This window comes from Malaclemys terrapin, chromosome 9, assembly GCF_027887155.1.
Source record: "Malaclemys terrapin pileata isolate rMalTer1 chromosome 9, rMalTer1.hap1, whole genome shotgun sequence".
In the NCBI taxonomy this organism is placed as follows: domain Eukaryota; kingdom Metazoa; phylum Chordata; order Testudines; family Emydidae; genus Malaclemys; species Malaclemys terrapin.
Window position 1 is genome coordinate 83620289 of NC_071513.1, and position 20257 is coordinate 83640545.

A 20257-nucleotide genomic window follows, 5' to 3' on the forward strand; every position below is an offset into this window, starting at 1 on the left:
TTTTATTTTGTTACTTGGGAAATACGATACTGTGACTATTGTGCCTCTATTTTGAATCCTCCAGGATCCCGATTCAGAGGACTAAATTTATACAGCTTGATGGGCATCAGGTGGATGAATTCTTATCCAATAGAATGAAATTTGCCTTTGAAGGCTGCTCCCAAACCGATCCCTTTGCTTCTGCAAGTCACTCATTAGCAATATGTGATTTCAGGAAGTGAACATAGATATTTATTTTACTCTGATTCCAAAACAAAATTCTAAGATCTTCCAAAGTCATAAATAATCCGCCATCCAAATTTATCTGTCAGTGCAATTTGCTGCTCACCCGCACTGCTCAGGACAGATGAGCCCACTAGAGTGAATTTGAAAAACATTGCCCGGGATTTAGGATTATACCAGCCTTAAATAGAATTAAAGTGAATATCCTTCATAAACTGAAATGTATTATGGATTTAGCTACTATTTCATTTGCTTGCCCATCACCAGGTTCTCTGCCTTTCCAATGGGATCTTTGTGTGACTGCCTAACAGACAAAAACAAACAAAAGCTTTCCTAATTCTTCCCCAAATCTCACATTCAAGAAGGTAGTTTTATCCACCATTGTAATTGGCATCAACAGTGATCCTCAGAATCAATTAATTAGTTCCCATCAGGTGGTTGCACAGAGTAAATGCCAGACTATTATAATTGGGCAAGAGAGAGGATATTGTTCATGTGCTTTAATTAGAGTTTTTATTACCTAGACCACAGGTAGGCAACCTATGGCACGTGTGCCAAGGGTGGCACGCAAGCTGATTTTCAGTGGCACTCACACTGCCCCGGTCTTGGCCACCGGTCCGGGGGGCTCTGCATTTTAATTTAATTTTTAATGAAGCTTCTTAAACATTTTAAAAACCTTATTTACTTTACATACAACAATAGTTTTGTTATATATTATAGACTTATAGAAAGAGACCTTCTAAAAGCGTTAAAATGTATTACTGGCATGCAAAACCTGAAATCAGAGTGACTAAACGAAGACTCAGCACAGCACTTGTGAAAGGTTGCCGACCCCTGACCTAGACAAAAGAATAACTTAGATTTTCACATGCACACGTGTTTGTCCCTGACCACTCCAACTCCTGCTATGCTACAACATTCTCTGCAGATTTTCAGTTAACAGGCCATGGGTTGGGGATGGGGTGTGAAGCTCAAAATCGTTTTGGGACAACGTTCCCGGCGCCTTGTTCTAGTTGTCCAGACACAGAACAGAACTGTGGTGACGTTCTTTGCATCAGCATTCACAAAAAGATAGCGAAGATGGTTATTTTTAAATAACTATTGTAAACAAATACAATTTCAAGGATTTGCCAGGTGCACATAGACACAAAATAGATGCATCTATCTCCATGCACACTAAACCTCATAAGATCAAATCCTGCTTGCCCTGCTCATGTATGTAGCTATTCTCACCTGGAGTAGTCTTGTGAACAAGATCAACTGGATTTGGCCTTTAAAAATGCCCCACACATTGCTTATTCTTTTTTAATCAAGTAAAATAAATGTTCTAGCAGGAACTTCCTTTACCACAAACAGATAAACCTCCTCATAAAAGTAATGATATATTTAAGGAAGTAATAACTGGGTAATTGTCACTTTTTCCATATATTTGTGGCTCTCATTTTGTCCTCTTATCAGAGGATCACTTTTTTTAACAAATAGTTTACACAGACACAGATTTATCAATCTAAAGGTCACAAGTGTTTCCTGAATTTAGGTTAAAAATCCCTCTACAGGGATACAGTGTTATGTGGTTATTGAAGGGACTGACAAAAGCCGGTTGCTCAATATACGTGGCCTTAGAATAACACTCAGAATTTAGGCCCTAATTCTGATCTCACACTAGTGTTAATTGGAGAAATTCCATGTTAGTCAGTGGAATTACACCAATATAAACCCACATGAGTGAATAAGAATCAGACCCTAGACATTTCTGAGTTGTTTGGTGGGAGAAGTTTCTTTTAAGACAAGAGGTTACCTAACAAGGATGTTGTCTTGCACAGGTTTTGTTGGCTCCGTAACATGGTAACACAGTCTGTGTAAGGAGTTTAGGTAACCGTTCAGACCACTCCATTGTTTTCTGTTTGAATAGTAACCATTAGTTTGTTCAAGGAATTTTTAGGGTTCACCAATCTCAATTTTTATGGAAAAAGAGGCAGTGCTCCTACACTTTCAGTAAATGACTAGTCCATTGCATCAGGTGGGTGAATTTCAGCTGTTCATAGGTTTGTGAGGCAGCTGTCCTCTCAAGGAGAAAGAACAGAAAGGACCGAAACATTCTAACAAAGTGGCAAAGCTTTGAAAATAAATATTTTGTTGAATCTGGGCTTACTTATTGAAATACCATTATTTAATTTACCCCTATCTCCATACAGCCTGAGCTTGATGACTCTGATTAAAACATTTGGGAGAATTTAGCCAATAATGTAGACAGGGCCGGCTTTAAGCCGATTCACCCGATTCCCCGGAATCGGGCCCCGCACCTAAGGGGGCCCCGCTCCAGGGGTCTTCGGCGGCATTTTGACGGCGGGGGGTCCTTCGGTGCCGCAGAAAACCCGGATCGGACCCCCCCACCACCGAAGTGCTGCCGAAGCCCCAGACCATCACCAAGTATTCCAATTGGGCCCCACTGTTCATAAAGCCGGCCCTGAATGTAGACCATAGTATTTCACCTGTTGCAAGGCATTCCCTTAACTTGTTATAAGTAAAAATGCTGTTTTCCCTGCTATTAAGACAACCCCAGCTAGATGGGCATAGATTTAAGAGTGGGAGGTGAGGGGACACCCCACTTGCCCTAAACCTAGAACACATGGCTTAGGGCAAGGAATTTTGAGTGAAAAACTGAATGTTCTTACAAAAGGACTTTAATATGTTTGGGATGGGGCAAAAAGGCAGCAGTAGGAAAGACAGTCTGGGAGTACTAGTTGGGTAACTTGAAAACAGCTGTGTTTTGCTGGAGCCCTGCTGTGGGGCTACATCTATACAAAGCTTTTTCTGTTCTATCCATCTTTGTTCAAGGTAATAACATGATCTCTGTGCATATTGTAAACAAAAATAGACTAGGAATGACCATCCTGGGTCTTTGTCCTCATTTTTCTTCTGACAAATTTGTACTTCTCCAAGCAAATTGTTCCAGGCTGTCTGCACGCTGAGGAAGATGACACTACATCAATTTTTTGCTCTGGCCATATTTTCACAGTTGCCTTCATAGCAAGGAGGGCTAGAAACTTTTTTTTTTTTTTTTTTTTTAAATGAAAGCTTAGATAATGGAGCACAATATTGTGTCGAGTAGCTTGTGCACTAAAGATGTTGTCACAGAACAGTGGAATACACCAGATTTTTCTTCTTGGCTTATGTTTATTTTAGTTTGTGATAGAGAATGTTTTCTCTGCCTTGCCTGTTTACTTTACAGAAGTATTGCCTAGGCTAGTCTGCAGCCTGTAATGGCCATGGATTTGGAACCAATGCCCACAATGGAGATTGCTGGGAGTTGCTGAGGATAAGGAATGAATCAGCAGTGTCATGCAAAAAATAAAACACAATTTCCTCCAAATGTAATGGTATTTGTTTTACTGTTGATATAAGTTAAAAGCTAACATAATATTTCTCGTCAAAAATGTAAAAAAATTGGTAGACAAATATTTTTCTTATGGAGATGGAAAATTAATACTTTTCTCAAGACTTTTATCCACATATATTAACTTTGTTCACATTCTGAGTTACAGCTAAGTAATTTAGTGAAATAAAATCAAGGGTGTGTGTATATATTTTATAAGGACATTTTTAGGTAGCTATATAGAATGTGTGATTTCTTTCATTTAAGAAATTCTACAGAGATTTATTTTTGGTGAAAGTTGACTAGTTAAAAGGCTTCAAATTCATTGCAATACAATTTGTGTAGAAGAGTTATCACAATACCAATTGGAACTATTAATGCAAGATATTTTTCCATTTCAAATCTTTATATAAAAGCCAACATTAATCTTTTTAAAAATTTGCTTCTTCCTCATTGAAAATTCCATTAGTAGACCCAGATTCTGTTCCAGACCCTTCCCCAGATTCTGATCGCTGATTCTCTGACAAGCAGAAGTACTTCACTTTCAGGGGACGACCAGGAGTCCAAATGACACGGAGGTGGCATGAAATCATTTCCTGGAGAGCAAACAAAATCAAGGTTATCTCTACATTGTCTTTTTTGTTGATGAAAAGAGATTTCAGACAATATGTGTTTTTGTACCTGTGTTGGCATTTCATGTAGTACAACCGAGTAGTCAAAGTCAATCGAATCATCTTTAGTTATCTGGATGCACACAAAAGACAATGAAGAGGGTCAATCAAAATTAGACTAATGTTCAGAAGCAATTCTTCCTGGCACCATTAGTAAGACCAGTTGGATATTTAATACATGCTGTAGCTTTTTGATTCCATACACTAAATAATTTTTGTTGCCCTTCTCTGTATCTCTTTTGAGATGAGGCAATCAGAATTGTATGCAGTATTCCAGGTGTAGGCATACGATGGATTTATATAGTGGCATTATAATATTTTCTGTTTTATCATCTATCCTTTTCCTAATGGTTCGGAACATTGTTAGCTTTTTTGACCGCTGACGCACATTCAGCGGACTTTTCAGAGAACTATCCACAATTCCGAGATCTATTTCTTGCATGGCAAAAGCTAATTTAGATCCCAGCTTGTGAGATCCTTTTGTAACTCTTCACAGTCTGCTCTGGACTTAACTATCATGAGTAATTTTGTATGTTCTGCAAATTTTGCCACCTCACTATTTACCCCTTTTTCCACATCATTTTTGAATATGTTGAAGAGCACTGGACCCAGTACAGATCCCTGGGAAACACTACTATTTACCCCTCCCCATTCTGAAAACTGACCATTTATTCCTATCTTTCATTTCCTGTCTTTTAACCAGTTACCACTCCATGAGAGGACCTTTCTTCTTATCCCGTGACTGCTTACCTTGCTTAAGAGCCTTTTGTGGGGGACCTTCTCAAAGGCTTTCTGAAAGTCCAAGTACACTGTATCCACTGGGTCACTCTTGTCCACATGTTTATTGACCCTCTCAGAGAATCCTAATCGATTGGTGAGGCATGATTTCCCTTTACAAAAGCTGTGTTGACCCCTCCCCAATAAATGTGTCTGATAATTCTGTTCTTTACTATAGTATCAACCAATTTGCCTGGTACTGGAGTTAAGCTTACTGTTAGGCTTACTGTTCTGTAATTGCCAGGATCACCTCTGGAGCTGTAGGCACCAAATACCACTTATTGAAATGGCTAAACATGGCCATAGATGCCGAAGGCTATGTCTTCACTACAGAGTTAACATGGGGTTCGACTCTAACTCTCCTCCATCCACACACAAAACCCTCTCACCCAAGTGTAGTGGTGTGTTTTCAGCCTGAGCTAGCTGGCTCTGCTGGGACTGTCGGTTAAAGCTCAGATGCTGCTTTTGCTTGAGCTAGTAACCTCACTTTGAAATGATGGCATCAGCTAAATCACTCTAATGCTGATAGTCCTCTAGTGCACGCCCACAATTTCTCCCATGTAACCAGAACGAATGACAGTTTCTCCCACAATTCACTGGGAAAGAACCACGGCAGCTCAACTTACTTCAGCTGAAAGAACCATGGGATGTGCCCCAAGAACTCCTAGTGATATATACAGCGGAGTGCAGCACCAGTGAGGACATAGTAACTTGGATATGGCTTTGCAGTTTGGCTGATCACACCTGGGCTAGGTGAACCCAAGATGCTCAGAGCTGGATGCTGTTCACCTGAGTTAACTGGGCAATGAAGACTTATCCCAGGTTCAAGAATCCTACCTCATCAACTACTAGAGGGTGCCACTGAGAAAAGGATCTTTCATCTTCCCATAGTTTGAATATCAACCTTTTCTTCTGAAAATCTGGCCCTAAACACCAAGAGCAAAAACTAAACACATTGTGCGTATCGATCATGGAAGTTAGAGATGGTAAAAACCTATTCAATCACTGATTCCATACCCTCCAGATACAAGATATAGTCCCCTGAGAGAGGGCAGCTCAAATATTCAACTGGCATTATACTTAAGCTTAGCTAAAAGGCCAAAAGACAACTGGAATGGGTTAGTATAAAGCAGACGTGGGCAAACTACGGCCCACAGGACCGTCCTGCCCAGCCCCTGAGCTCCCAGCTGGGGAGCCTAGTCCCCCGCCCCTTCCCCGTTGTGTCCCACCCCCTGCAGCCACGCCGCCGCACAGGCCGCACTCTGGCCCGCCGCTCCCACTGGGCAGCTTGGGGAGCGCAGCTGGCTCTGGCCGGGTGTCGCGGCTGGGAGCTCCTGCTGCTGGTAAGGGGGTGGGGAGTGGGGGGGTTGGGTAAGGGAGCAGGAGGTCCTGGGGGGCAGTCAGGGAGGAAGGGACAGTTGGATGGGGTGGAGGTTCTGTGAGGGTGGTCACAGGATGGGGAACAGGGAGGGTTGGGAGTGAGAGTCCCGGGGGCCTGTTGGGGGGCCTGTCAGGGGGCAGGGATGTGGATGGGGTCAGGAGGGCAGACAGGGAACGGGGGGGTTGGATAAGGGGGTGGGATCCTGGGGGGCAGTTAGGGGAGGGGGGTGGTCAGGGGACGAGGAGCAGAGGGCAGTTGGATAGGGGGTGGGAGTCCCATGGGGGGCTGTCAGGGGGTGGGGGTGTGGATAGGGGTCGGGGCAGTCAGGGGACAGGGAGCGGGGGAGTTGGATGGGTTGGAGGTTCTGAAGGGGGCAGTCAGAGGGCGGGAAGTGGGAGGGGCTGCATAGGGGGCGGGGGCCAGGTGTTTGGGGAGGCACAGCCTTCCCTACCCGGCCCTCCATACAGTTGCGCAACCCCGATGTGGCCCTTAGGCCAAAAAGTTTGCCCACCCCAGTATAAAGTCAGTATATTATAGTAACACGGGGTCAAATCCTCACTCTCATGTTTAGTCCTACGGAAATCAATGGAGGTACTTGCATAAGTGAGACAAGCAGGATTTGGCTCACACTTTGTACGAACGTTTTTTGCTATACATTCTTGGACAAAATAAGTCATTTTTGATTGAAATACTTGCACTTCGGATACTGAGATCCTGTATGAATCTGATATTTGACAGTGACTATGAGCTGCTGATTGCTGGTTTATTGTGCACTGCTTATTGTGAGATGATGTGTTAACCTTGTAATGCAGATTTAATTTCAGCTTCACTTACCCACTGCTTCACATTCTTGACTTGTGCCATGAAATAGCCTAAGTTCTCTGTTGACTTTTCCCACATTAGGTAACTGCTGCCAGCAACTGCCAAAGCCCAGGCTGGCTCCAAGGCTGGTTCAATATTTCCATAGCTGTCTGAAAGGGGAAGTAAAAGACAGTGATGTAAAAATAATTCTGTGTTTAGATCAGATACACAAGAAACCACTTTTGCACTGACATTGGATTACTCCCAGGAAGTAACTGTTTCCTCAAAGTCTGTGTTGCAATATTGAATGGGGAGGGTAATGAACTGATAAGAAGCTTATTGTAGTTACAGAAATACAAAAGCATGGGCTGACCCTGATGGAATTGAGTTTAGCAAGCAACACTATCCACTGGGTCCCCACAATGAAGAAACCCAATCTCCGTGATGACAGAGTTATAATAAGCCAATCCAGAGTGGATGAATGACTGAGGCACATTATCACTCTATTTCCAGTATACAAATATTCTGCTAGTCAGTCCCCTATGTGCCTCCTCTCAGTTGAGGGAACACCAGTGGCCTAAAAGACACTTGTTACTACCATATGATTTCCCTAAAAACAGTTAGAGTGGGTCTTTCATTGCAGAATTTTGCACAGAATTATTTGTAGTCTAATCATACAGCTATCTCTAGTCTATCATGTTGTCTTCATCCTGCGAAGCCCAGAACATTTTTTCAGGAATCTTCAGGAATGTTGGCCCCTTTTTTAAAGCTTTTTGTTTTAAAGCTGCTATTGTTTGTCCATATTTGCTTGGTTTTGTAGTGGTTACAAAAACTGCTTAGTACAAAATAAAAATAATGACTGAAAGGGAATGTACCAGGAATATCATTTCCAGTGATTGGTTTGGTTTGTTGCCTCATTTTTTTGTAAAAGCTGTAGTCATCTTCTCGGGTTTGCTTCTGATCTTTGGTATATGTGCAGTTTATATTAACAGCAGGTCGAGGTTTCCTCTTCAGGTAGAGCACTGTAGCAAGGCAGGTCCCAACGTTTTGCTAAAAACATAAATATCAAAGCGATTATATTTCACTCCATGTCTTTATGTGCATGCACCACGTTTTAAAAACAAAACCAAAAAAACTCCATTGTGTTAATCTTGGAGGCACAGCATATATAGTAGGCACGTTATGTGAAACTATACAGTATTTGTGTAGGGTTAGGAGGATTGGGGCAAACACTTATGTTTTGTCAGTTATTGCTTTTGCACTTCTCTTGAAGTAAACAGTGTTCAGAAAAAATACAGTCAAACCTGTCTGTCCTGAGCAACAGACAAAAATTAAGTTGCTTAACAGAGCTGGTCTTCTAGTACAGGGGAGCAGAGCTGTCCATGGTTCACTTTGGGATAGTCTCTCTCAGGACAGGAGATTAACTGACAAGAGAGGTCTCTTGGACAAGTTTTCACTGTATAATAAATATGGACTTTATTCAGAGAAGAGCTACAGATTCATTTTAAAAATCATTCTATATGTGGTACATCTGCCTGTAATGGAAGCCCAGATGCATATGGTGAAATCAGTAATGATAAATCCCCAGTAGAGTGTAAGTGCAGTGAGGGTTATAATTCCAACAAATTCATCAAGTACTTATTCAGATTTTGGAGTGTGGACACCACAGGAGATACATTTGAATAATGAGGGCCATACTGTGCCATTGATTTTTACATCAATAGGAAGTTTGACTTAAAAGCTTGATGGGACAATATAGCTCCAGGTCAGGATTATCCTCCTCAGGCATTGAGCAAAATAAACCTTATGAAGGAGCCACTCACAAAAGCATTGAAATGACCTGTGTTTTTAGGGGTAAGTATTGTACTTTTTGTAGGAAGGACCATCTTACATTACAAACTTACGCTGCTTTTGTAGTCTTCTGTAGTGAACTGCAGGTAGTACTTATGTCCAATTCCTGGGATAGTCTGGAAGTGAGAGAAACAAGATCTTTATAAAAGGGGAAGTTCAGATTGTATTTTAGCACATATTGTTCTGGCTGCCTAGGAACATCATCATTAAAATAGTCAGGTGATAGCACGGAAACCCACGCTGTGGCTTTCCCTTGTATCCAGTGTGCGCACTACAGTGTGATATTAGGGACGAGACAGCGATGCATTATTAGAGGTGGTGTCTGGGGTCACTTTTGCCTTGCTTTGGCTGTCCAACCTGAAATTAAAGATCGTATGGTACTACTTGAAAAGATGAGGGGATAACCTTAGTGCCCTACTGACTAGTCCTGTTCTTATTAAAACCAGTTTTATAATGTCCAAGGCTACGAATAAGCACACAGGGCCTGATCCAGCTCCCAGGAATGGAAATGGAAAGAGTTCCATTGACTTCAATAGCAGCAGGAGCTGATCCATAAATGGCTGTTTTATGTGCTTATATCATAACTATTCTACCACGCCCAGCTCTTTAAGAGATTTGGATACAAAGCATTACAGAGAAAGGCACCATCTACATTACTAACACCAATACCCAGAAACTGTTCATAAGACCCTTTTTTTAAAAAAAAAAAACAAGGAGCTTTTTTTTTAAACAAGGAGGTGGTAGTTTAGCTTTACCACCAATTGAAAGGGTTGTAATTTGGTGCATATACTTTTAGAAAGATGTTTGAGTCTCCCGAGGTGCTTCAGAAATTTAGTTTATGCCCCATTTCTACTTGAAGCAAAATTGTGCCAATTGAGCCAGCTTTAAAAATCAGCATAGTGTAAAACTAAACTCTGCTGTTCTTTCTCCATTCAATTTGTTCAATCTATCAAAGGCAAAACTTAATAGTAGCACCACAGCTACTATGAAAATAGGATCTATTTTAGTCCCAGCTATGAGCAATGAAAACCAAATGCAGTCAGGGGAGCACAAATATGTATATGCATTTGTTACAGAACAATACAAATTACTACCAAGGACCCTATCCAGCTCAAAGACATCTATCTATGCAGCTTCAAGTCTGCAAAGGCCCTGCAAGTCTGTAAATGTTTCTGCTAAACTACATAGTCATAGATTCTGCTGCTTCTTCTGAAGGTCCATGGAAACCAATTTCAACTTTGTGTCTGCCTTTGTCTATTCTGTTCCCAGGGCACAGTCATACATGGTCGCTGCATTCCCAATGACCTAGAAACCAGGTGAGTTCTTCCTTGGCCAACTTTCAGATGGGATCTCTGTCAGGAAGAAGTGATGATCAGGGCCCACTGGACAGAAGATTCTTCCCTCCTCATTATACTGAATGCCAAATTAGTGTGAGTCCACTCTGAATAATAATTAATTGTTACTGATAATGCTGCTATCACAGAGTAGCAAAGTAGAGTGTGCAAAGGCTACTTCCTTCACTTTATCAGAAATAATGTTGTCTAAAAATGTAACCCAAACTTCCGTTCGATTGTGGTTTTTCATGTGATAGATAAGTAAAAAAGGACATGTTTGACAAAGAAGATAAAGGCAGAAACCTTCCAAAACCACTGTTAGATATGGACCTCAAGCTGATTCACGTTGAAAGTGCACAGCCTAAGAGCTGTCTTTGCAGCAGTCCTGCAAAGACTTGTGTATGTGCTTAACTTTATGCACCTACAGGGCCACGAGTAGTCTCATTGACTTCAACTGGATTCTACTCACAGTGCATAAAATTAAGCACATGTATAAGTAAGTCTTTGCAGGATCTGGGCCTTAGAGAGGTGATGAAGAAACATGCAAGTATGTCCACGAATCATTCTGCCTGGCTGTGTGTAGTCTCCAGAATTAATTCAGAACATGTATCCTGTAGTTTATATATTTTACTGAAAAGTTAGAAAAAAGAAAACACTGGTCTGAAGATGGTATAGGAGTACAATACTGGGCACAGCATTCCAGCCCGAAATGTGGAGCTTATATTAAGGAATGTTTTAAAGCCAGGGTAGTACAGTTTAAGATTCTGTACTGAAGAGGATGATAGTCTAGATTCAAAAGAATGAAACTCACCTCTTCAGATCAGTGCTGGAAAGACAAGGTAGTATTTTTGAACATAGCCTACAGGAGTTCCCTTAATTACATACAGTTTAGTTGTCTCATGTTGCACACTGATTTACAAGTGAAGACTGAGTCTGTCATCCCTGAAGATGCTAGCAGGTAAGAGACCCTCACATCTCATCAGAAGTTTCAGTTCCTAAAAGCTATGACTCAAACGAAAAAGATTCAATTCTTGCTGAGTGGAAATCAATGGCACCACAGTTAGCAGACAAGTTCAGGAGACTTTTGGAAACTGGAAAATCTGAGCACAGAGGTGCTGGAACAATTTGTATAGTGGGCATACTAAGAGCCATTGAACCAAACTGTAAATCCTGTATATGATAGAAACCACTTCAAGCCAAGGGGTGCTGCAGCACCCCAGTACCCCTACTTCTAGCACCTACGTCTGAGCATGCAAATTTGAAATGTGGCATTTTTCAGATCTGCAAATCTTGTCACTATGGTTTAACATTGCAGTCCTTCATGATGATGATTGCTGACTGAAATGGTTCAGTAAGATTCCTCAGTGGATCTTTACAGAAACACTTCAACTAACAACTCTAATTCTGAAGTGGTCTGCGTAACCACAGAATATCCTGGTATAAAGTGCACTCAAGTTGCACAGAAACTAATATGTTAGGGTCAGATTCTGAAAAACACAAGTCCCATTGTACCACTCAAATTAGTAAGCACTAAGCCTGATAAGTATTTGCAGGATCTGCTCCTTCCTTTGCTAGTCTCTCACTTATCTTCTCACTAACTTTTGTATTTTTCATTTTTTGCAAGCAGGGAGTTTGAGTGGTTTGGGAGCTAATGAACATATACAGGTAAAGGGTGTTTATAAATGAGTTATTTATCTATTGAAGGCTTTTGTTTGTAAATTAATATTTTACATCAGTTAAATGGCTGGGATGTTTGCACATTTTTCTTTGATAAAATCAATGATAAGAAAATCAAACCAAATGAATCTATTTGGATGTTGTCATACAGATTTTCCCTTAAGGGGTTGTCTATATTGCAGTGCCTACGTATTTTATTTGAGAGTGCTAGTTGTTTACCAAATGTGTGTGTTTAAATGAAAGGGTAATTACTGTATGATAGCAAAACTGTGTTACAAATACAATTTGTTAATCTTACATTTCTTTTGCATGAGATCCTCTCCAAGTGAACAGCGAAAAGATTTCTGGCTGTTTGTACAATGTTAGAGGTTAGAACCTTGAGCAGATGTGCACATACTTTACTTATCCAAACTTGGCTCTCCTTACACACACACATTTTTCTCCAGGCAGCTATTACTACCAAATGTTTGTAAAATTTTACTAGGAGAGCAAAGCTGTGGGCCTGTCACCTGCCCTATGTATATACACTTGGTTACATATTCCAGATAAGAGGCAACAGTGGATTAGCCACTTGCACAGCTTTAAAATAGCCTGTACCTTTACAAACAGGAGAGTTTGGCCTCAGATCACTTCGGGAAGGGCAGGGAGACTGAATGTTGACCCTCATAATCTGCTTTTCTTTTATTTTTCCCTTCCACTTTGAGCCCTGGCTAAAAATGTGTTGTCCTTTTGATCTACTCAACTGTCAAGTTAAAATGACAAAGGCTATTAAATGAACAGGCATTCTTAGTATAGTAACAAAGTAGCTGCCTGGAGTTTTATGAGCGACTCATGAAAGTGTTGTAAGTGTTCATGGCATAGAAACCAAGACCCAATATTGTGAGGGATTGAGCACCCCAGGAGGCATTCAGAACGAAGGAGAGATGGTCCCTATGTCAGCTTGCAATTTAGCCTTAAAGGGACACAAGGAATTATTTCCATATATTGCATAGCAGAAAAAAAAAATTCTAAGGTCCTGTGTTTACATAGATAACATGAAATAATTACCACCAAGGGGATTATAACACTTTTATAATAGAAGAAATGTGGGTTTGAGACTGCTACTGAGAGGGAGTGGGGGGGACGGACTTCTGAACCCTTGGGGAGCCTCGTTAAAGTCACTGCAGCCTTGCAGAGATGCAGCAGTCTGCCCGTAGACTATTAAGTGCAGCATCGGGGCTTTGGGGCTTAACATACTTAAGTGGCTTAAGCCACTGAGTAGTTAAGCCAAAACTTCCCTATCAGAAATGTCCGAAGTCATATAATAAATGCTGTGTTTTTCCTTCCATGAAGCTTATCCTTAATGGTGGCCTCATCCCTTTCTGCCTCTTAGGAAACATTTTCATTTTATTATTATTGCTGAAATAACTTTAAGAATGACAATCAAATTTCATGACAAAACACGGCAGTAGTTTCATTTTATTTGTTTAAAATAAATATTAATGAAGGAAATAAAAGCTATCATAATTTTGTATATATCTGTTATCATGTAAGTATAGAATTATGTGCTTCTTGAAATGGATGTAGTCTCCTTATTTGTAACTACACCATCTGGTACATGGGTATTTAGAAAATTTTCAAGGCTGAGCTGCAAAGCTAAAGTACAAACTGACTTAAGTATAGAAAGATAATGTTGAAAGATTTCCCTATCTACACAATGGGGGCAGCAGCTGGCACAGAAATAAGTTTTTATTTTAACTAGCCTTTGTAAAATTCTTCCTTTCCTGCCTTCTGGGAAAAGATTTTCATGTCTTCACTTTCACTCTCACTTCAAGGTTAGCTGATGATATCCCAGAATGCATTACTACATGACCCCAAGTCCCTGGGTCAAAATGAGACCTCTGGTATATAGCACATCAAACAATGGATGCTGGGTTATTGTCAGCCAACCAGGAAGTGTCTGGAGGATTTCAGAACAGGAAAGAAAATAATTGAACGGGTTATGTTGACATGTCTCTGCTGAATGTCTGAGCTGATAGATACTTAGCTTATTGTTGGGATAAAGTTCATCCAACTTCCATGATAGATTTTCAGTTCTCAGTATACTAGAATAGCTGCTTTAGAAAGGTTCTAGACAGGGCTACCAAGTATATGCACCTTGAGTGACACTCATACACCTAGCAGCCCTGTCATTATCCCTGCAAACTAACGGAGATGTCAAGCGTTCTGCTGGGCTGTGGGGATAGCCAGCAACTGTTACTCCTGGCTCTGTCACGCTGCTCCCATGGCTCCCTGGTGGGAAGGAGCAGCCAGCAGTAATGGCAGCAGCAACTATGGGAACAAAAAGTGAGAGGGGCATAATACTGGCCCCAGGTTTCCCCCAATCTTTGCACTGACTTCAGTGGGCTCTGGATCAGACCCAGAGTGACTTAATTAAAACAAAGTATCAGTCGTACACAATGATCATCATTCTTATAATTATAAGAAAATTTAAAAAAACACTTGTTCACCTCGGGCCAGGAAATTTATATTTCTTTGTAGTCCCTAAAGAGTTAACTTTCCTTCTCTTGTCTTTCATTTAGAGTAGAGATTTCTAACAGGAAATTATACTGTTCAGCATCGTGATAAATTTGTGAAGAGAGAACTCAACCCCTAGAACTAGACACTCTAATAATGCAAGTGCTGCTGCTTGGTCAAAAGATTAGGAAGTTTTACCTTTGTTGACAGTTTCCCTTTTCTCATTCAAATACACTTTCTAAAATTATGGGGCGGGAGTGGAATCTAATAATAGGTTTTATAAAACTTTTTTCAACTATATTTTGGACATAAACTACTTAAGTGTTTGTTTAAGCAAGGAGCACAAAATGAAATAGAGAGAAGATTTCAAGGTTTTTAAGTAGGAAATCAATTAATTCATAACATACACTTAGGCCTGGTCTACACTGGGGGAGAGGGGGGAAAATCGATCTAAGTTATGTTACATGAATAACAGCTGAAGTCGACATACTTGGATCCACTTACCACAGTGAAGACACCGCGGTAAGTCAACGGCTGACACTCTCCCATTGATACTCTGCCTGCGCCTCTCACCCCGGTGGAGTACCGGAGTCGACAGGAGAGTGCTTGGCGGTCGATTTATTGTGTCTAAACTAGATGCGATAAATCGAGCCCCGCTGGATCGATCGCTGCTCGTGGATCCAGCAGGTAATGTAGACAAGCCCTTAGTGTATCCATATCAAATTCTGTTACAAATATTGCTATCTAAAGAAGCAGGGTCATTTAATGAAGTGTATTAGAATGGAGATTATTTAGCCCTGTTTACATGTCTCCTTATTAATTTGCTTTTCTCTGGCCAGGCGGGCTAGTGTGATTCTCTGTAAAATCCACTCAAAGCTGCTCCTGAGTGTCAGTTTTTTGGGTATTGCTTCATTGCTGTACCTGATATGGTGGGTCGTGAGGGCAGAATTTTAAACCTGAAGTGATTCAGGCTGTGGCCAGCCTCTAGGAAGGAAAAGATGACCCACCCAGGGGAATGAAACATACCTGTGTTTTCAAAGCACTGGTTTCTCTCAACATAGTGGCCTCAGATCAAACTTTGTCAATTTCAAAACCTTGCTTTTGACAAAGTCCCAGAGCTAGAACCTTTAACCTGTCTGCATGCTCTCTTAGGTCTGTCTGTTTTATGATTGGCAACTAAGAAACAGCATCAAGAAGTAAAAATGTAAGGCACTTGGGACACTTAGTGTTTTGAGCTATGATAGCTTGAGGATTGTCCCAGCCTATTTACAAAGTCTTTGGTGCTGTTTCTTGGCAGCTTTCATTTAATTTCAGATTATCTAAAATCCTACCACATCCCCCCCTCATGACTTCAGATTTCTTTCAAGGCACAAACATGTTACATTGAAGAGTCACTCTGCTTGCCTTCCACTAGCTTTAAGCATAGGACTTTCGTTGTGTGCAAAATGTCATTTTATGTATGTTTCAGAAGAGGCTGACACCAAGGTAATATCTGTTTACCATATATGGAGAAATAAGAGCTAAGGCTAGAAGCACTGACCTAGATTTCTTGGTTAGCCCATAACATGCTAAAATGTAAAAGCACACTCAGTGGCTATGCCCATTTCTATCAGACACCATTGATTTCAGTACAATTAATGCCATAGGGCAATAGGTGTTCTCCTTTGCTGCAGATTTTATTCTCTTACAGGACACTGAAATTGTTAATTTAATCCAAAATGTAATCTAAACTCTACAAGTTTAAGGAAGTAGATGATTTTTCTCTCTTGCAGTCATAGCAAAAGATATTATAATCACATACACATAAGAACATAAGAATGGCCCTACTGGGTCAGACCAATGGTCCATATAGCCCAGTTTCCTGTCTTCCAACAGTAGCCAATGCCAGGTGCCCCAGAGGGAATGAACAGAACAGGTAATCATCAAGTGATCCATCCCCTGTCGCTCATTCCCAGCTTCTGGCAAACAGAAGCTAGGGACGCCATTCCTGCCCATCCTGGCTAGTAGCCATTGATGGATCTATCCTCCATAAATTTATCTAGTTCTTTTTTGAACCCTGTTATGGTCTTGGCCTTCACAACATCCTCTGGCTGGTTGACTGTGGGCTGTGTGAAGAAATACTTCCTTTTATTTGTTTTAAACCTGCTGCCTATTAATTTCATTTGGTGCCCCTAATTCTTGTGTTAAGGAAGTGTTGTTTACTACTTTTCATATCTATTTTCTCTACACCAGTCATGATTTTATAGACCTCAATCATATCTCCCCTTAGTCGTCTCTTTTCCAAGCTGAGAAGTCCCAGTCTTATCAATCTCTCCTCATACGGAAGCCGTTCCATACCCCTAATGATTTTTGTTGCCCTTTTCTGAACCTTTTCCAATTCCAGTATATATACACTGTAAACCCTTTCTGCCAGTGAGGTTACTCATTTAGCAGCCTTGGTACTCTATGTTTGCAAGCTGAAGATTAAGGCAACAAAAGAGGCCATTGTACTTTTCAGCAGAAAATTCTTTGGAAACATGGAGTTTGGAAGCAGTTTAGGTATTTTTTTTTGTTGAAAATTAAGTGTCAGCAGAAAAATTAGCATGAGGTCTGCTAAATCTGAAGAGAATTCACAGTTGCCATGACAAATAGACTATTTCACTAGTGACCAGGGCATTTTAAAAGCTGTTTTAATGTTAATGAAGTGTGTAGTTCAGACCGCCTGCCTTTGTTTTTCTGGGCTGGTTTGGTGGCAGAGAGTTGATGAATAGTTTAACTCTGTATGTACTGGCTATTGAAGAACTCTAGGGGCAAGCACTGCCCATTTGGGAAATGGCTGCTACTCTACCAGCTTGTTCAGGAGCCTTCCTAATTTATTAGAAGATTTGCTGCTTGGGAGCACCATCGGGCACATTAGTGGGGGAAGGGGTCTATTGGTCCCTCTCACAAGCCTTCTTTCACCTTTCCTTTGGAAATGGTTCCTCCAGCCCTCCTGTCCCCCTTTGCTTGTCTCTTTTACACCATCCAGCTGCTGACACACAAGAACACTAAATCCATGTCTTTCTCTATCGTCTCCCTAGAGCGTCTGAAACTTGCGCATTGTGCTATTTGCAAGCGGGCTCAGTGTATTACTCTTTGCTGTGTGCGTTACCCCAGTACCACACACTCGGTGCAATGCCCTTTGTTCTGTGTTACCGGGAAACAAGTGAGTTAGGGGCATTGCCTTTTGCTCTGTGTGTTACCCTGAGCACCAGCTGGCTAGGTACCTTCCCCTTTGCTGTGTGTGTTACCCCGGGCACCAGCGCACTCTGTGCAATGCCCTTTACTCTGTGCGTTACCAGGGAACAAGTGGGCTCCGGGGCCAGGCATTGCCCTTTGCTCTCTGCGTTGCCCCAGGCACCACCCTTTGCTCGGTACCCGGGCACCAGTGGGCTCGGTGCGTTACCCTTTGCTTGGTGCAGTACCCAGGCACTCCCCCGGCTCAGGGCTCTGCCCTTTGCTTGGTGCGGTACCCGGGCAGCAGCGGGCCCTGGAGTTGCCCTTTTCTCGATGCGGTACCCAGGGAACAAGAGGGCTCGGAGCGCTGCCCTGTGCTCGGTGCGGTCCCCGGGCACTCCCCGGCTCGGGGCACCGCGCTGCCCTGTGCTCGGTGCGGTCCCCGGGCACTCCCCGGCTCGGGGCACCGCGCTGCCCAGCTGTCCCTTACCTTGACCGTGGCTTTCCGGACCTGTCCCAGCGCCCGCAGCGCGCTAGGCGTCCCCATGCGGTAGTTGAGATAGTGCAGCGCCACCCGGGCCGCCTGCCCGGCCAGGCGGTTGGAGACTTGCAGCTCTCCGTCGGCTCGGGGCGGCTCGGGGCCCTCACCCCACGCCAGAGGCAGTAGGAGCAGGAGCAGAAGGGGGCCGAGCCGGGCTGCGCTTCGCCGCTGCATGTTCAGCGATGCCGGGTGCTCGAGGTGCTGCGCGTCCAGAGGCGGCTCTGCACTGAGCCCGCAAGCGCCAGTACAAATAGCAAGGGTCGGGCCGGCTCCCCGCCCCTCCTGTCAGTGCCGGGAAGCGATCGAGCACCACCAAGGAGGCTCCGTCCAGTCTCCGGTGGCGACTTCTTGCCTTCCCCTTGTCCCTCCCCCGCTTTCCTTCCCTCCTGCCCGAGCTCCTTCCCTTGGCTCCCCCAGGGATTTCCCTACACCCCCCAATTTTCCCACACCCCCTTTTGTGAACTAGTTACATGGAGTGTTGCCAATTTAGTGATTGTTTGGACATTTGAATTGAAATTGAAACATTAATTCACATTTTAAAACATACACAGTGTATGATAAAATACGTGTATCTGAAAAAGTCGAATAGATTTGAAAAGTATGAACATAGGCTAGCTTCCTTATACAGCTGTTGTTTTTATGACGATGTCAGTGCATTCCTTTCAGTGATGTTGGCCAAATGATGATTTGTAAGCAAAGTCTAAATGAGCTCTCCCTGACAGCTAGTGATGGGCTGGGGGGAAAGGCTTCAGGACCAGATTGTACCTAATCTACCTAGGTATCCAGCAAACGGAGCTGTGTGGCCAAGTGATAGATTTTGGCTGGGGTTGGGTTACAAATCACTGGAATGCCAGGGGAATGAAATGTTGTTATTGTATGAGTAGAACTGTACTTAGCCTGTGCTGACTGAGGGCATTGAGAGAGGGTGGGGACAGGTGTTTGATGGTCTGCCTGAGTCACAAGTACTATTTGACCTGCCCTTCTCCACTGTTTAAAGACAGAGCTGATTAGGCTCCATAGATAGTCTTTTGTTCTGTTAAGTGACCACTACAGCTGAACTCACTGATAATCAGGTCTAAGTGCTTAGAACTGCTGTGGGATGGTGTTTCTGTGGAAGAGATGGCCCAGTCTGCACTAGCAGTGAGGTTCCCACACTGAGAGCTCAGCTGAAATCACTGAGAGCTGGGTGGAACCTCAAGAGACCAATTTGCAGAGGTCACAGTGGCAGGTGGCAGCAGACGGTGACGGCGCAGGGCCATTGGTAACAGAGCAATGCAGTGAACGGTGGCACAACGAACAACAGTGGCAGAGTTAACAATGAGCAGCTGGAGGAATGAGCAAGGTGCCTCCTTGCCCCCTGACCTGGGAGGTGAACTCATGAAAGCACCTCTGAACTCTGAGTCTCCATTTAGCAAGGACAACACTGGTGAATGTGGTGCAGTGGAAGGAAAAGTGAGGGGCACATTAAATAAACATTTGTTTGTTGGACTATATTTTAGTGACTTTGCTCCAGTATGCTAGATTTGTGACTGGGAATGGAAACTTACATAAATGTTTCCTAGTAGGCCAAGATTTTTAAAATGCATTTGTCAAGGTTGTTATCTCACATTGTTGCTATCCTGAGAGGTCATTATATTGGGGAGTTTCTGTACTAAACATTTTTATTATTATAATTAATTTTTACATAAGAACGGCCATACTGGGTCAGATCAATGGTCCATATAGCCCAGTATCCTGTCTTCCGACAGTGGTCAAGGCCAGGTGCTTGAGAGGGAATGAACAGAACAGGTAATCATCAAGTGATCCATCTCCTATTGCCCATTTCCCAGCTTCTGGCAAACAGGCTAGGGACACTCAGAGCATGGTATTGCATCCCTCCCCATCCTGCCTAATAGATACTGATGGACCTATTTTCCAGGAATTTATCTACTTCTT

At 42.5% G+C, this 20257-nt stretch overlaps 1 protein-coding gene across 1 annotated transcript; it reads right to left on the bottom strand.

The window, feature by feature from the left end:
• Nucleotides 1-3595: 3595 nt before the first annotated feature.
• RARRES1 (retinoic acid receptor responder 1) lies at nucleotides 3596-18574 on the bottom strand. Its single transcript, XM_054038866.1, has 6 exons — nucleotides 18272-18574; nucleotides 9133-9195; nucleotides 8104-8278; nucleotides 7262-7398; nucleotides 4280-4342; nucleotides 3596-4194 (listed from the first exon to the last, which is right to left on the bottom strand). The coding sequence occupies exons 1-6, from the start codon at nucleotides 18494-18496 to the stop codon at nucleotides 4030-4032; spliced, it is 828 nt and encodes a 275-aa protein (XP_053894841.1). The 5' UTR covers nucleotides 18497-18574; the 3' UTR covers nucleotides 3596-4029.
• Between the last annotated feature and the right edge of the window lie 1683 nt (nucleotides 18575-20257).